The 18,985-nt window shown below is 40.5% G+C and overlaps 1 protein-coding gene across 5 annotated transcripts in view; it reads left to right on the forward strand.

Moving 5' to 3' along the window:
• Positions 1–14,538: 14,538 nt before the first annotated feature.
• bsna (bassoon presynaptic cytomatrix protein a) overlaps positions 14,539–18,985 on the forward strand; it is a 168,030-nt gene continuing 163,583 nt past the window's right edge. For all 5 annotated transcript variants that reach the window (XM_036008276.1, XM_036008277.1, XM_036008280.1 and 2 more), the window contains exon 1: positions 14,539–14,930. In XM_036008276.1, coding sequence (XP_035864169.1) covers positions 14,743–14,930 — 188 coding nt within the window. In that variant the 5' untranslated portion in view covers positions 14,539–14,742. The remainder of the gene's footprint in view (positions 14,931–18,985) is intronic.

Consider the following 18,985-nt stretch of genomic DNA (forward strand, 5'->3'; position numbering starts at 1 on the left):
CTTACAATAGCAAAGCTGCTAGCAGTGCAGTTTTAAACCAATATTCATTAATCAGGTTACAATTAAAGTGCCAAAATTATGAAAAAATCAGTTTTTCTGGGATTTGGGGTGTTATTTTCTCTCTGGTCTCTGGTGCTTCCACACGCATACAAACTTGAGTGAGATACGGGTTTCTGAATGTGTCCTGCCTTCAGTCTCCGGGTGAGCTGGTCAAAATCGGCAGGGCTTTTTACATCAACAGCCGAAACGAGGTGGCTAACCGTAGCACGCTAGCTCGTTCTGAGTGGCAAAACACTGCTACAACACACACTAGTTCACCATAATCTACAAAAGAACTACTTACTTGTCCCTGTTCTGCAGGTATTCCACGCAAAGTTGGAAGTGTGCCCTTGTTTAGAAGAAGTCTCCCGGCTAATCCTGCCTTGTACAGGCAAAAGTTGTAGAAACAAACAGCTAGCTAGATGATGTGATCTTACCTAGCTACTGCGCATGTGCGACTGCCAACAAAGATGTTACAGCAGTGAGAGGTCTCACTCTGTAGCTAAAACAGAGACCTGAACACAGGGTGAAAAGAGGAGCTGCAGCAATGTGCAGTACAACAAAAATATGGTGTTTTTTGAAAATTAAACCATGTAAACCTATTCTAGTACAACCTCAAAATACAATTATGAACCTGAAAATGAGCATAATATGGCCACTTTAAAATAACCCAAATAATTCCAACCTTTTCTTCATCATCATCATCATCATCATCATCATCATCATCATCATCACAGATTTCACTCAGTCTGCTCTGCTGCAGGACACGCTGGGCTGCTGCCCAAACAGAATGCTGACATAGACCCAAGCTTTCCCGTCACACACATTAAAGTAATTAACTCTGCATTCAGAGGATGAAAAAGGTGGTGCAACTCTTTTGTGAGGCATGGATAATTTGCGAAAAATGAAGGCAAGAGTTGATGACTGTTGCACTCTTTTAGGTATCAGGCTATAAGTTCTATGGGGAGCAGAAATATAAACTCATTTCTAGCTTTAAGTTTAAATAAATTATTCAGTTCATGTTCATATTCAGATGAGTTGAAAGGGCTGTTTGATTTTTTCCATCGTGACATCCACAGGGCAAAAAGTAACTGAGAAGAAAGAGAATTAATGAAAGGAGAAAGAAGCGAGAATACTATTTAGTATAGCAGTAAATAATTGCATTATGCTATCTGTATTTATGAAGCAGTCACAGGAAGAAAAATCACCTGTGGTTCTGGCAACATTTAACAGTGCACATATTTATTTTTCTCCCTGAATGATTGTGATATGGAATAAAAGCTCCGATCAGTTTCTCCACAGTCGGGGGAAGGAAAGAAAAAAAAATAAAACAGAAGCCTTTTCTGTTATTCCCTTCAACTCATTTAGACTTGCTCCAAGCACTCCGAGGAACAAACACATCAAAACCCAGACTTTCTATCTTATAGCTTTATTTTAAAACCCAGCATGTGTTGTGTGAAAGGTATTCTTGCTTGCCAGACCTATCTCCACAGTGCTTGTGGGCGCAGTGTTTGCATTTCTTTAAAGTGTTCATATTATGCTTTTTGGCTTTTCCCCTTTCCTTTATTGTGTTATATAACTTTTTTGTGCATGTTATGGGTTTACAAAGTGAAAAAGCCCAAAGTCCACAAGGGACTTACCATCTCCAACAGAAAACACTGTTCACAAACTGCTCCAAACAGCTCTATTGTAGTCCAGCTTTTACTTCCGTGACGAACGTGCATGGCACGCCCTCATACTCTGCTTCTTAATGGCTAGTTGTTCTTACCTAGGTACTGCGCATGTGCGACTCCCAACAAAGAGGGAACAGACGATAGATGCCTCACTCTGTAGCTAAAACAGAGAGCTCAACACACAGGGTGAAATGTGCAGTACAACAAAAATATGGTGTTTTTTGAAAATTAAACCATGTAAACCTATTCTAATACAACCTCTTAATACAATTACGAACCTGAAAATGAGCATAATATGAGCACTTTAAACCAATCACAATCGTCTTGGGCGGTGCTAAGCTCCAGACGCAGAAACGGTGAATCTGCAAATTGGTCTTGGGAAGGAACTTGTTTTGGTGGAACATTCGCAGCCCGCAAAAAGAAAAATGCCACATACAATATTAAATGAATGTCAACTGTTCACACAATACAGTAAAGTGAGCTATTCAAATGAACTAGATACATGGTTAAACGTAATTTGCTCTTACCAGTGTATCGCCGTGTGTATTTTGTCCATAGCAAATTCCCGCCAAACGGTCCCAAAACGTCTCATAGATAGTTAATGCTGTAAACATATTCTTTGTAAATCTTGTAAACCAGGTCTGCCTTGTCCAAATGTTCTTGAAAACTTGCCATTTTCAGCGAATAGCTTTCTAGCTCAAGTTTGTTGATGTTTTCTGAAACCTACCGAGTTTTGCAAGGCAAGGGACATCCGGCGACAAGATCCGGCAGTGACAGATGTTCCGGCATTTATCCGGTAAATGAATTGTCGTCGATCCAGACTATGTGAAAGGTTAACCACCAATGAAACCACTCATCCTGCTGGTGACAATCTCAGCTGCGACATCACAGGGAAATAAATGTGTTTGTTCTTCAACAGGATCATTAGGTGGTTCTGGGCAACATATTTTCAAACCCATGACACATTGACTTTTTTTGCATGGCCTTTGGAATAAAAGAAAGACCTCTGCTTGTAACTCTTCTAGGGCTGTGCTCGATTGAAGAAATTCTTAGTTGACTAACACTCATTCAATTGTATCAACTAATCGATTAGTTGATTTAATCGACAGAGCTGTAAATCTGAGTTTCTCCGCAAAGAGTCATGCAAAAGCACCACTTTAATTCTTGTGTTTACCAGAGATGTGCTCATACGTTTCTTGGAAATAAGTCATTCAGCATGAAAAAAGCATAAAACATGACTAATCGACTAAAGAAATCTTAGTTGACTAAGACCAAAACGACCGATTAGTCAACTAATCGACTAAGAGGGAGCAGCCCTAAACTCTTCATTTTATAGAAAGAGAAAAACATAAGTTACTGATCTGCGGCTGATGTGTGCTCTTTGGCCATTAATATGAGACCATACAATTTCAGCAAGTTGCTAACTTTAGCTCTTGAATATCAACATAAACCTTATTGGTCAACCATTATAAGACTAATAATAAGCTAAACAGATAAAAGGTGGGTACTACTAGCCATAACTTTGGTTTGCAGAAGAAGCCTGTTTGAAAAATCTGTGGATGTTTGTTAAGAGTGAATTATAAAAAAAACTAATTTAACTGTTACAAATAATGGTAAACTTTTTAGAATAACTATTTTTAAAGAATTTAAATGTAGAGATGCCATAATTTTTATATTTAAATCTCTGATTTTCATACTGTAGAAGAATGAATGGAATTCAATGGCTGCTTGGCAAACACAAAGAAGGTAAAGTCCACGCAGCTTAATGCTCCGAAAAAATACTTTAATAGTGCAAAATAAGGCACACAACGTTTAGGCCCACAATTTGGCCTTCCTCAGGTGCTTGGGAAACACAATCATTCAAAAACCCAACATTTGGAAATTGGTCAGTTATTGTATATGATATGCAGGAAAATGGCCAAAACAGTGGTATGGTCCTTTAACTAGTCAACGAGAGGAGTAAAAACTGCTATTAGTGTCTTTTTCCTGACTTGTTTGGGGAGAAGAGGTGAAGTCAAAGGAAGGGCAGACACCCTGGAGATAAATGACAAGAACAGTCTCCTCTGTTGCTATATCTGGACTTGGGCAGTGAAAGTGCTGATTGAGGTCTACCCCACCTATCAATCATTCAATCAACCATTCACAGCTGACCAATAGGGTTTCCCTGCCTTGGCCTGTTGCTTGGAGTGAAGTGAAGTGCTGGCACGTTGCTCATTTTAATCTCCTTAAGTATTCGCTCACACAGTAGAGTCAATGAGTCCGTCTGTCAAAGTGATCGATTCCGGTGTTGCAGGTTTCCTGAGCAGTCAGGAGTTTCTGCTGGAGCAGGAAACAGTTCGCTGGATAAGAAACTGTATGTTGTATTCCACAATTCATCAGCCACTTCATGATAGCAGATTGAAAAGAGACTGCTTGGAGTCCTGCCATTACAGTCTGGTACTGTAGAAATAACAGATGTTGGTGGCTATTTTATTGCCTCACAAGGCCAATTTTTAAGTATTCTTTTCTTATTGTGATAAGACTGGCAAGCATTTGCCTTGTATAAAGCCAATGTTTATTTTTTTTTATTTCCTATTTTTAGGAAGTCTGACCGGAGTAGTTAACGATGTACAAGGCAGACTCGGGAAACTGTCCATTTCATCCACAAAGTGGTTTATTTACAGGTATAACCCAAAGCAATGTACAAAATTAACTAAATAACTTTGCCTAAACACAACTCATAACCAAGGAAATCTAGATACCTTAAAAAAAACATAAAGTGCACACTTCTAGACCTTCAAGCCATCTTAACCCCCGAGCCAACTGCTTAAATAGGCCTTCTCATCAGAAGGTATACCCCGGCTACAGGTAAATATGGAATCCTTTCCCCAACACAGGTAATAGTAAACATTCTAACATTCTAATCATTTGGTGTAGAACCCCATTTATCTGTATCTTTAGCACATACCATCTTATCTAAACAAACAGGAAGCAAAACATAAATAATTTACAAAACATACTTTATCTAATCCCCCCCATACTTGGTCTAACCCATTGGCATCACAGATTACATCACATCCAGTATAAATAGAGGAAGTTTCATCCAACCAGTAGGAGGCAGTAATGCAACGCATAGGATGCCAACTGCCGTAAAACCAAGAAGAAGAAGAAGAAGAAGAAGAAGAAGAAGAAGAAGAAGAAGAAGAAGAAGAAGAAGAAGAAGCATTTCCTCCTTTTGTCTGGAGCACATGGTATGGTAAGTAAACTAACTTTCTAACAAAATTATTCAATAAAATACCTAACAATACTGGTGTGTAGTGTTGGCGAGATGAAGCCTCATGAAGCATGAAAGCTTTCCAGCAAATTGGTTCGGAAAAGGTTCTCGAGGATTTATTTGCTCACAATACCACCTGTTGGTCAGAGTGTAAAACAAAATTGTATAATATAACTGTTTGGTAAATGGATTGCCTTGAGAGGTATGTGGCTATCAAATGTGTGTAAATCAATCCTGTGGTCATAATATGATAATGGCAGGAGGAGCAATATTAGTATTCTTAAACTGGAAAGTGGTTTAACCGGGCAGAGGGCAGTGAACATGCTTGTGTAGATCCTGGATGTATATAAAACAGCGTAGATTCGAACCACTTTCCAAACCAGTCATGTTGTATGTACGGGCAGCGAGACTTCGATTGTCATCAATGATGTCATTTGTCTAAAACGATACAAGCCTCGATACGCGCTTCACAGAAAACTTCCAGGATTTCTCCGACACACGCTTCAAAGCCTCGGCACAGAACCCAACATCACTATGTGTGTGTTTTATTTTAACCAAATGATGAATCTTAAGTGTAACTAAATATAATCCTAAACACAAACAAACCTGGGATAGTCAATGTCAGTAAGAAGTTACAGATATGATGGAAATAAAGCTAAAACAAGGAATGCATAAGGCTGGTATCGATTAACTGTGCAACATGAAACAAATGTGTGATCTCAGCCACTTTGACAGGTGATTAGAATCTTTGACCAATCAGAGCGAGGCTACACATTAAATAAGGTGTTACATTCAAAGACCTTGCATTACTCCTGCACACTTGTGTGATCTGTGTCTGTTTGCCCAAATTACATGCACAAAAAGAATTCCACATACCCCCACGGGTATCACTTACTTAATTTGCTGGTTTCATGAAATCCGATTCAAGAGGAATCGATATTCATATTCAAAGTATTGGGAAAAAAAGACATTTGAAAAACTCAACAGCAACATATATTCACAATGTATGTGGAAGAGAATATAAGTATGAACTTACTAGCTCTGAAAGTTTAAAGCTGCTTGAATTGTTGCTTGCTTGAATATACTGTATTATCAATCCATAACTGACTACTTGTGGGAACCCACAGAGAATTATCACCTGTTTCAGTACTTCCCCTCAGCTCTACAGAGTATTTAAGCTGCTTCCAGCTCACTGTTCTATAGCCCACACATGTACTTTTTGGGTTCACTCTTTCTGCTCTCATTAGTGTTGTTTTTGGCAGCATAGGTGTTTTCAGCAAAAAAGTAAAAAAAAAAAAAGTGACCATATTTGGATGAGAGGGTGGAGCCAAGTTATCAGCTAACACTGATGCTAGCTAGATAGCTTGGTTAGCAAGGTGCATCCTTAATTCATGTTAACTGTGACATTAATTGGGATGATCATTTTGGCTAGCGGATTAAAACAAAATGTACTTACCAGAAAGAATTAACAGCCGCCTCTTTATATTGTCTTTTAGTACAACCGAACAGTAAACAAGACGTTTTAGGCGACCATAATGTTACTATTAACTTTCATGAACTAAAAACACACTGTGAAAGGGTCAAAGTTCTAAGACAAAAACATGGACAGCACCCAAAAATAAGTTCACAGCTATTTAAATCTACACAGTGCCATGGTTACGCATTGGTAAGCCTCTATCCTGATTGACGGATTGCCGTGGTAGCGACTTGTCAATCACAAGGTAGCCACGCCCTAATGCATACCCTGCTTTATCATCTATTGTACTCCAAATGGGACCATGATTTACTGAATGAACATCATGCTGCATTGAAGACTTGAAACTAGCGTTTGAGATCATAAACTTATTATGAAAATGTTAGTCTCGCATTGTCAGAACTTCCTCCACAGTGCTGCAAAGGAGTCCACATAGCATTCCGGGATAGAAGAAAAACATGCTCTGGTTTATTGGCATTTCTTTAAACCAATCACAATCGTCTTGGGCAGCACTACTGCCGCCTTCCCACTGGCAGTTGAAATCAGCTCCGATACAGCTTCGAAACGACCAGAAGTCATTCATTTCCTATGGACATTCGCAGACCGCATGCGAATGGGTCCGAACGAGTGCGATGCGAAAGAAATTGTGTTAGTTGGTCATCTGGATGCGTTAAAAAAATGTAACTCTTGCGAAAGGCTATGGACGGTTCCTATCCGACAATTCCAGCGGAAGTTGGCGTTGCTATGGTACTGATAAACAAACCTGCTAATGCTAATTGGTTATCTAGCAACAGACTATTGACGTTATACCGCTATATCACATTTAACCAACGTGACATGTCAACGTCCTGGGCAACTTTTCTCCATGGAGCAGCCTTTCTATTTATATCTGTATAAGAGAAGTCATAGAGAATTGTACATTCAGACACTTATCAGTCGTTCTAGTCTCTCCGCCATTTTTGTGAGTCGCTTCCGAAGATTTTCAACGGTGTAGTACGACGTCCGCTGGGGGCGTATTGCGTAATACGGAGCTGATTTCAAGTGCCAGTGGTAAGGCGGCGTAAGTGCCGTACGGAGCAACAGCGCCTCTACAAAATAGCCTCGGAGTGGAACTTCTTTTGGTCGAACATGTGTACGTTCAAAGGTTGTTTTAGTCGTGCAACAGAAAACTCAGATTGGACAATCTAGCTAGCTGTCTGGATTTACCCTGCAGAGATCTGAGGAGCAGTTAACCATAGTCCTCATAAATTGACTGGAGTTTAAAATACCAACACAAAGAAAGCCAGAGGTAATGGACATCCGGCCTAAACAAGGGACATCCGGCAGAATTTCCGGCGGCACTGGAGCAATTCCGGAAGTGGAACATTATGTATATAGACTATGAAAATGTTTACGGAGGTTATAAATCAAGTGAGAAGTAGAGTCATTTTCTCATAGACTATATGCTTTCCATTCTGACTCTTTTTTTGCAACCAGTGGAGTCACCCCCTCCTGCCCCATAGAAAGAATGCAGGTTCAGTGCACTTCCACATTGGATTCACTTTTCTGACCCAGAGGTTACGTCCACTTCTTATATACAGTCTACGGTTTAAAACTCATGTGGATGAATGCTCTGAAGCTACAGTAGTAGGTTGACTTTTTGTGCTTAGATTGTCTTCACAGTATCCTGTTCCCAAAGAACAAGAAGGAATATCCATGCTCAAATGTCCAAGTCACTTGCCATAATCAACAGATCTCTCTGTCAAACAGAAACACACACTGAAAATGAAAAATGGCTCTGGACTTTTGACTCAGACCAGCCCCCTGCCAAACCCATCTGCATGACTGGTTTTGTGATTTATGTGTAACATTTAACACATCTTAGCAAAGATGGCGGAGCACCAATAGTCACACTTGTGCCTTTTTACGTTGTTGTTGTATATTCACTGAAGTGTTTAAATTAGACAGCATGGGCATTATTAATCAACAGGTAACAAGCATTTCTAAATAGCTCTTAGTATAGTATGGAGAGTGCTCGGTAGATGCACAATTACTTTATGCCTATGCTGGTACAAAGCCAGTATCTGACTATGTTTGGCACTTAGCTGGCTTGTCCCTGTGGAGTGCTCGCTTTCCATATGCATTGCTTTGAATGAATCCAGCATCATTACATTTAAGTGCCTCAGTTCTCTCTTTAACTCTCTAATTTCTTGACAGAGAGCTTTGTTCTGTCTCCAAGTTCTTCAGAATGATGTTTTTGTCCCAATTTCTGCTCTCTTCAAACCTGTCTCTGTTTCAACAAATCCTCCACACATACGACCACATAGGTTGTTTGTTCCTACCCTCTTGTACAACCCACAGGAGCGTTTCCTAAATTGGCATCCCTACCGGTGTAAGCCGATCAACACATCCACATACCTAAATGTAACTGTCGGAGTTTTAAACACGCGGTTAATGTTGTGAAACAGTTGCAGTTTGGTTACCTTTAGGCAACAAAACTACTTGGTTAAGCAGGGTTTCCCGCAGAAAACGTGTTAGTTAAGGTGGTAGGGTTGCAGAGATACATATATAAATGCTCTCTGCCTGCCATATGCCAATGCTCCGGTAAGTCCACTCACCCTGTCTCTGCCCGGGCATGCCCCAGCTGCCCGCACATTTGTTGACAAACTCCCACAAACAACGATGGCGATTTATCCCTTTAAATGTGAATAGACGACAGTTACACTCACTGCCCTTACTGCCCACTACACTCACAAATGCTCTTTCCGTTGTGATTGGTGGTATCTTGGTGGTATCACCGTTACTTTGTTTCCTACAGACTGTGTTGATGCGACTTGTACATTACAGCCACTCAAACAGGACAGAGTAACGGCAGATATTTTTGATGACTTAGTTAAGGCGGCAGGCGCGTGTTGTTAAGGCGGCCACCTGAACTGCAAAGTGCTGTGGGAAACCCTGGTTAAGTTTAGGTGAAGATCAAGGTTTAGGTTAAAATAAGTAAGTTGGTTACGTTACTTAAACTATGTACGTAACTTGACTTACAAGTTAACCTCCGTACGTTAGTTAAAATATGTCAACATTAATTTATTCTCTTGTCTTTGTCATTGTTCCTGGTCTAACCCTGTTAAAAGATGTTTTAACAATTTTTATGTTAAACACAATCACTTGACATTTTTTAAATGGCCATGCCCGTTTTTAGCCCTGTTAGTCCTGGACTGAACCAAAAGTATGTGTGAAAATGAAAACTAATAGCATTATTTGTGAAAAGTAAAAGCTAAAAGAAGGAGAATTGTTTTCTCTATATCTTTTGTAGCTGTAGCACCAGCGCCACTTTGTCTCTTTCCTCTACACTGAGAGAGACACTGCACAGTAAACATGCTGCGCTGAAGTTAGCTGGCAGGGTTTATTCATCTCTATAAAGTCTGGCCTCAGAGAGAGACTTGGCATTGGAACAGAGAGTGGACCTTCTCCCAGTGGCTGAGACGCTGCTTGGTTATCTGAGGGACTTTGTTGTTATTGATGTATGGGATGGATTTAATGCCCTTTTTTCTCATTTTGTTTTTTTCACAAACTCTCCCTTTCTCTTAAACATATTTTTGTTTCTGTTAAATATTTGCTGCTGTTGGTGTTGTTGCCGTTTTGTCCTCGCTGGTGTTGTGGTTCTTGTTGCTGCTCTAACTGATAATGACTCTCGGCACTCTCAGTTATGTTTCTATTCAATATTTAACATTCTTCACCAACATCAAATATGATTTACATTGGGCGCCTGGGTAGCTCACCTGGTAGAGCAGGTGCCCACATATAGAGGTTTACTCCTTGACGCAGCAGCCGCAGGTTCGACTCTGCCCTGCATCCCTTTGCTGCATGTCATTTCCCCTCTCTCTCCCCTTTCTTGTTTTCAGCTGTCCTATACAAAATAAAGGCCTAAAATGCCCAAAAAAATATGATTTGCATTAAATGTTAATAAAATAAAAATGATGGAATGTAACTAAGTATGTTTTCTCATGTACTGTACTTAATTACAAATTTGAGGTACTTTACTTGAGTCTTTTCTTTTCATGCCACTTTCTACTTCGACTCCACTACATTTCAGAGGAAAATATTGTACTTTTTACTCCAGTAGTTTTTGACGATTGCTTACACACTGAAAGTGAATGGTTAGACAAAAGCATCAACACCTTAAACTTTTGTAACCATGCCTTAAACAAAGGCACCAAAAATACAAACATTTTCTGCTTTGCACTTTGTTTGCAATTCTGCAATGCACTTCTTGCAAAAACACAGTTGCTTACATTAGAAACTTTATTCAAGAATGAAAACTCTTGCAATCATTCAGGGAAACATTTCTTTTCAAAACGCAAAACACTATCTGAAATTGGGGAAATATCCCCTTGTGTGCCACCGTTAGTCTGCAATAAGTTCTCCATCACCATGACACTCTAGGTCCCTACTTCACCCCTTACTCCCCATTCGGCTTTGTATTGGAAAGTGTACGATGCCAACCACATGCCTGCATGCTTCTTCTGCAATCAATGGAAAAGGCATGCAGAGACATTGAGGTGGGGTCAGTCCAGAGTTGGATACGGCACGCAAGGCCTCATTTCCCCCGTTGCCTGGCCAGGGATGATATTGCTTGTGATGTGAATGAGGTGATGTGGCCAGACCCCAACAGAAGACGGGATCCATAAACCATCCACCCCATCATTTACAAAACAATTTTGTTTACCAAAATGTCATTTTAGTGCAATTATTTTTGTTTACAGTAACATGTATCCATTTATGTACTGTAATTATACTTTTCTTTGTATTTTTTGTTTTAAAAACCTGCAATAGGAAAAAAATAAACCATGTAGTATTTTCTGATGCCTTTCTATTTTTGCGTTCATTGAAATGTAAGTAGATGTTCTGTACTGGAACAATCTTTCACAGAAACCTGTATGAGAAAATAGGTATACAAAGTACTAAAGAGAGACATGTTTTGTATAAAGTAGGCTACATCAGTGACTACATTTACATGCGCATAATATTCCGGGTTTTGCCCTTATTCCGAAAAAGACGATATTCTGACTAAGCCGTTTAGGCCTACATGGCTAATGAAAGTGAATACTCCACTAATATTCCTGTTTACATGTAGCCGTGCAAAATACAATTTGTGTGCGCATATCCAAAAACTTGTTGATATCCAAGACTTTGATAATGTTTAAAAGTAGCTGTTTCTCCTTATCGACCCGATAAGCAGCCTTGCAAACTGTGGGCTGGTTGGTTTGTGTACAGCAACCATAGCAACGGACAGAGCTGACCATTAGCCGTAAACAGGCAAGAGGCCGTAAACTGGGCGTAAACTGCAGTAAAATAACCCGATTGAGACAAATAGTCTGAATGCGCTGTATAGATGTCCAAAGAATGCCTCTAAAATCTGAATTATACCGGAATATCCCACGTATTAATCGGAATAATAGAGGAATATTGGTGTGCGTGTAAACGTACTCCGTGTGTGGTTGCTGCTGTGGTGTCTTAAATAGTAATGCTGTGATGCTGTATGAAGAGGAATCCGCCGACACTATTCTTGATTATAAAAAGGTTTATTACAAGCAAAGATTCAGCATCAATTTTACAAACTCCTGCAGAGAGCTTGGAGAACGACCAACCCAAACCTCAAAATTTGCCACTCTGCCTTTTCTTTGTGTGGACAAAACTTATATCTCAAGGCATTGAATTAGCATAGGACGTGATTTGTAAGTATACCATTGGATCGGATAACTGACCAATCAATGCCTGTTATCTGGCACAACTCCAAAAAAGGTCTCTTCTGTCTTGGGGGGACCTCTACTCATGTTAACAATTTCCAGATGTTCTCAGTAAATGTAGAGTAAAGTTCATAGGACTCCCTTATAACAAACCTTTAGGACAAAGTTTATAGAAAGTTATAGAATGGTCATATACTACACTGCTTTGAAAGAGTAATTCAAGTGGTTCATGTGTATATCATTTTGTTGCAAAAATGCCATTTTGAAAAAGGACGGTTAGGTTTTGATTGCAGAGTTTAATCTTGACATTTAGTACTTTTACTTTTAAAGCAGCCATATTATGCTCATTTTCAGGTTCATAATTGTATTTTAAGGTTGTACCAGAATAGGTTTACATGGTTTAATTTTCAAAAAACACCATATTTTTGTTGTACTGCACCGCTCTCTCTCACTGCTGCAGATCCTCTTTTCAGCTGGTCTCTGTTTTAGCTACAGAGTGAGACCTCTTTTCTTCTTCTTCTTCTGTACTATCTTTGATTGCACTGCACATGCGCAGTAGCTCAGATGTAGATCATGTCAGCTAGCTAGCTCCATAGACAGTAAAAGAAAGGCTGTTTCTACAACTTTGGTCAGTTACAAGGCAGGATTAGCTGGGAGACTTCTAAATGAGGGCGCACATGTAAGTAGTTCTTTTGGAGATTATGGTGAACTTGTGTGTGTTGTAGCAGTGCTTTGCTATTGAGAACGAGGTAGCATGCTAGCGTTAGCATTAGCATGCTAACGCTAACACTATGAGCTAATGGTTGCTGTTAGCCTGCTCGTTTCGGCTTGTGACGTCACAAGCCGTGCCGATTTTGAACAGCTCACCCAGAGACTGAAGGCAGGACACATTCAGAAACCGTATCTCACTCTAAACAGCATGGATGGTTTTTTTTTCAAAGTTTGTATGTGTGTGGAAGCACCAGAGACACAACATAACACCCCAAATCCCAGAAAAAGTGTTTTTTTCATAATATGGGCACTTTAATACTTTAGGCTACATTCTTTTCTTTTCATTTCTTTCATCTCCTATAACTTTTAGAATACACACAAAGCCCACAGTAGCATGTCCAGATGTAGTCAATCTCCAATATATCAAATTCTACAAATGTTTTCCGGAGCTTTATTGTGTACGAGCAGCAGGAAATAATTCGGGATAAATAGTGAGTAGGCTACCAGCAGGTGTGTAACACAGTGTTTTTGGACACGTGATGCTCCGGTGCAGTCGATCCTTACGCATATGCGCGTTCATGTCACTCCTCATGCCCTTCTTTAAGTGAGAAAGTGTCACGTGAACGGGGCGACCTCTAGCTCACCCAGTAAGAGCGTGCGCCCCATGTAGGCTGAGTCCTTTGCAAGCGGCCCGAGTTCGAGTCCGACCTGCGGCCCTTTGCTACTTGTCAACCCCCATCTCCCTCCCCACTGTCACTATCAAATAAAGGGAAAAGCCCCACACAATTTAAAAAAAAAAAAAAAAAAAAGTGTCCTGTGAACGCGCACGTATACTGTAAGCTCCGTCCCTCTCTTCCTTCACTTTCGTCTTCCCAGCATCAGCAGCATCGACAGCCAGAAAACGCATGCCCGCGTCTGTGGTTACCTACTTTTGCTCTTCAAATAACCGTTTGTAAATCCAATAATAATTTTATCATGCAGACCTTGTGCTCTTGATGGATGCTCATTTCTGGCCAATCAACATTACTTTGAGACAAACATGCACTATGCATGCCGTATAGGCCTACTGAAAATTCACATTGCAATGATTCCATTCTGTGTATGTATGTATGTATGTATGTATGTGTGTGTGTGTATATATATATATATATACACACATACATATATATATTATTTTTTTTCTTATCGTCTTATGGGTTATTGACAATTTAGTTGAACTGCGATGCTTCATTCGGAGAGGATGGGCCTAAAATCAATTTACCGATTATAAATGACAGCATAGATCTGAATGTTGTAGATTCATAGAAGACATTATAGTAGAGAAAAACAAACTCGAGTTATGAACAGAGGGGAGGCAATGCTCAGAAATAAAACAAGCTAAATGAATACCACCCTGAGAACTACAGGCTAATTCAATTGTTTTTCTATTTGTAGCGGTTTCTTTATGATGATCGCCAACCGCATGTTCTTTTCATTTTACTCCATATTGCTCGTTGATTCATAATCTTGCTACTGCTGAGACCGAATTTCGCCCACGGGGCTCATTTAACTTTGATCTGATCTAATCTCGGTTTCTCTCACCTCTCTCGCGCTTTTATTTCCCCTCGCAGTCGCCGTGGCCGCGCGCTGCGCGCTCCCTTCATCACGTCAGGAGGCAGCCCACTGGTCCTGAAGCTGATGAGGATGATGGCGGTGATGGAGGAGCAACGCTGAGTTCGCTCTGCCAGTTTTCGCTCCCCCTTTTCCGTTCATTATTTTCTGACTATATTAAAAAAAGACAACATAGCGTCATAGAAGAGACACCGCCGGTTTGACCGAATACCTTTATCCACCTCCCTCCCTCCCGTCTCCTGAGCCGAGACAGAGATGGGGAACGAAGCGAGCATGGAGGGCGGCGGGCAGCCCGGTGAGCCAGGAGCCGTCGGGGTGATGGGGTCGGTGATGCCCGGAGGACCCGCAACAGGACCGGGGGCAGGACAGCACGTGAAGCCGGTCAACGGAACCGCTACCGGTGGAGGGATGGGGATCGGAGGCCCCGGGATGGGAATGACAAGGTAGGAGCAGCAGTAGTGATGCTGTTTCGACTAAACGGGGCTCGCTGAAGTACTCTGGGTTTACTACATCTCAATGTTTGTTTTATCACGGAAACGGTTGATGAATAAAAGACCAGATGTCATTTGCTTTAGGTTTTAGAGAGATGGAGTTAACAGGGTGTCACAAATTGTTTCCCTCTGTCGTGTATTATTTTAAGGAAGACATATAAGCTGATGGTGTGTTATTACAAGGAGAGGAGTGAAATCCCGCGCCGATCTCTGGATGCTGAAAACCCGAGAGCTGTCCGCGGTGCTGAAACGCTACAGCTGCGCCGCTGAGCCTGAATGCCTCATTTTATAGTGTTTCCCAAAATAGGTTTGACATTGCATGTTAAGGTGGTTCACAACCACCGTGCCCCTGTGCTCTTTGTTACGGTTATCATCAGCGATCATTTAGAGCTGTTTTGGTCTAAGATTGTGGTTAATCCGCGGTGGCATGTGCCGTAATAGTATTTCCTCCAGGTCGGGTTGTGCTTTGGCGTATTGTGTTGAATGGGACGTGTCTTTGACAGCTGCTGAAAAATACACAACCAAGCCCCCGTTTTTCTTCATTATCATTTTAGAAACGTGACCATTTGGACGTTTTTGTGCTTTGTGCTGTTGTAGATGTGATGCAGCTGGATGCTTAAGCGTCTTCATACTCTCGCTTGTTTCCGCATGGGCGAGAGGAGTGTTGCTGAATGTGTGTGTTTGTGCATGTGTACGTGAGTGTGTGTACGTACGTGAAGGTGTGTGTGTGTGTGTGTGTGTGTGTGTGTGTGTGTGTGTGTGTGTGTTAGCCTACTCTCGGCAACGCCAACGTTTCCGTTAAAGACATAGAAGCGTCTGACAGATGGTGCTGCTTACCATACCTTACCATGTCAAACCAAACCCTGTCAAATCAAAGCTTATTACTGTGCCACATACATAATTCCACACAATATGTAAGCTATCTCACAATTACAATAACCAAAATTAAATGTCTAATATATTATCAACATATAGTGTCACCCAGTTCAGCATCTACTGGATGACTGGAGACTATAAAATAACCATACTATGGCATGACATCAACAGCACTATAGCATGTGTCGTATTCCACTAAATCATGATATTCCTTACACATACAACCAGATTTCATAGGAAATGTGTGCTTGTTTGTATTATGTATGAGAAATTGTGGGCCATGTTTGGACTTTCTAATCCAAATGTGCAACCCTGTTCTCATAATACGACTGTGAGACTTTTTCAAGGACATTATATAGGCCTATTAACATATCTCTTTAATGTGTATTGGAGTATCCTGGTTAGAAGTTGTTTTACCATACTACTCCATAGCATGCAATGACATACAGTCATGTGAAAAAATTAGGACACCCATGCTAAAGTTGACTAAAAAGAGGAATACAAAAATCATCTTTTGGAAATTGATCTTAATGCCTTAATTAAAAAATGAGGAAAAATCCAATCTTTAAGGACACCAATTGTCTTTGTGAATGAATAATGTATCGTAAATAAATACAGCAGGGGGCATAAGTAAGTACACCCCTATGTTAAATTCCCATAAAGGCAGGCAGATTTTTATTTTTAAAGGCCAGTTATTTCATGGATCCAGGATACTATGCATCCTGATAAAGTTCCCTTGGCCTTTGGAATTAAAATAGCCCCACAGCATCACATACCCTTCACCATACCTAGAGATTGGCATGGGGTACTTTCTATAAAATCATCTCTCAATGCAAATCAAACCAGCTATTAGGCTAACTGAAATAAAACCATGCCAGTCTCTGGATATGGTGAAGGGTATGTGATGATGTGGGGCTATTTTAATTCCAAAGGCCAAGGGAACTTTATCAGGATGCATAGTATCCTGGATCCATGAAATAACTGGCCTTTAAAAATAAAAATCTACCTGCCTCTATGGGAATTTAACATTAGGGGTGTACTTACTTATGCCCCCTGTATTTTAAGGAAGAACATTTATTTATTTACGATACATTATTCATTCACAAAGAAAATTGGTGTCCTTAAAGATTGCATTTTTCCTCATTTTTTTAATTAAGGCATTAAGATCAATTTCCTAAAGATGATTTTTTTTATTCCTCTTTTTAGTCAACTTTAGCATGGGTGTCCTAATTTGTTCACATGACTGTAACCCTGACCAGAACATCTGTACAAAAGCTGCACAGTGGACACACATCAAACCACAGCCTATGTAGCAAAGGCCTACATACAAAGTAGCAGCTTTTCTATCAATGTTGGTAGATTCACTTTCTCCCCTACAGCTCCGATCTCTCCTTTAGCTTGGCTCAGCTAACACATTCATATGCTACAATATTGTGTCTTTGCCACAAGCCAGGAATTCCAGTTTACTGTAGGCTACCACCTCATCCATACATTCTGCAGCCAGGCTGTTGTACAGAGACCTAATCAGGTTGACATTTTGTGGAAATAATGCCACGGTAGGGCTACAGCTGGCCTACAAACACACCAGGGTGTGTGTGTGTGCACGTTATAATTAGGACACAGTCCGGGTTTGATTCATGCCTCTGCAGGAGAGAAGAGCAGAGTGGAGCAGCACGGGCCTATCCATCATTATATAACACAGGGACTCAGAGCAGATGACAGCTTCAGCTCCCTTTCAATGAACGACAACAGAGCTGAACATGCTCTGATGCATTCTGTTTAGGGTATTCCCAGTAATGTAGTGTTTGTCTTTGTTGCTTTTATCAAATATTTAAGATATAATATATCTGCAGGTTTTTGCACTCCTGGCTGCAGACCTCAAAATTGGCGCCCACATTTCAAATCCTGAATTAAAGGTGAGGGGTTTTGCGACATGAAGCGCCTCACATTAAGTATTTATGACGGCGTAATGCAAGGCCATGTGAACAGATTGAATCACGTGCAGAGCGTGTTTGCCCCACACACACACACACACACACACACACACACTCTCACACACACTCCCTCCCTCTTCTGCACTGCTCTGCCTGACTGCCTGTTCCTATCACTCTCTCTCTCTCCCTTTCCCTGTCTCCTCTGCGCACTCGCATGCCTTGCTACTCTCTTTTCCTTCTCCCTTTTTCTCGGTCTCTCTATATCCTGTGCACACTTGCAGTCTTTATATAGGAGCAAGGATGTTGTTCTCTCTCAATTCCCTTTCCTTCTGTCTCCCTTTCTTCCTATCCCTCTTATTTTATTGCTTTTGTCTCTCTTTCTTTTTCACTCACATCTTTCTTCTCTATGCACATTACCATGCTCCTTCAATCATTTCAATCTCTCTCTCTCTCTCTTTCTTCCCCTGTACCTCTAAATTAACATACCACTCAGTCATCATTTTGTGCTGTTTACAATGTACAATGTAAAGCGGTATGGCAGAGGTATGGGTGTTTATTTTAAAGGATAATGCTGCTATTGTTCAAATTTCTTATTGTCAACAAAACCTAATAGAAAGACCAAAACCAACAATGTGTTAGTCAAACTGACCTTCCATGTCTGTGGCACTCGTCCCGTGCGCCCGTTGGTTCCTACTGAACATGCCCCACAAACAAATTGTTGCATTAAAAAAAAAGGCTCAGTAAATTTCTAAAAACAGCTGGATACTTGTTGTTACTAGTTGTTAGCAAACACTACTCAAACATGAGGAAAGACTGCATTGTTTTTGGTTGGTTATTTTCAGCTGTGGATAAATACAAATACAATCAGGACGACATATTTGTCTGTGCTTTCCAAAACTGTTATAAGTCACTGTTAAAAAATAAATCCTATGGTTAAGTTTAGCCAGAAAAACGACTGTTATAGGTTTAAGGAAACATCGTGATTTGGGTTAAAATAAATATTTTTTTAAGGTTAGGGGAGCTCACTCGGCTCACTTCTTCCTTTGCTCCCATAATTATTACGGTCGTGAAAGAGCTTTGCCACTTAAACGTAAACATAGGTGGCTTTGGGGCATTTGCTTAAACAAGTAATACTGTCGCTCTTCTTGACAGCACACTCTCTGCAAATATACTGTACACCCCTCTCTATCTCGCTCT

This window comes from Sander lucioperca, chromosome 12 (assembly GCF_008315115.2).
Source record: "Sander lucioperca isolate FBNREF2018 chromosome 12, SLUC_FBN_1.2, whole genome shotgun sequence".
In the NCBI taxonomy this organism is placed as follows: Eukaryota; Metazoa; Chordata; class Actinopteri; order Perciformes; family Percidae; genus Sander; species Sander lucioperca.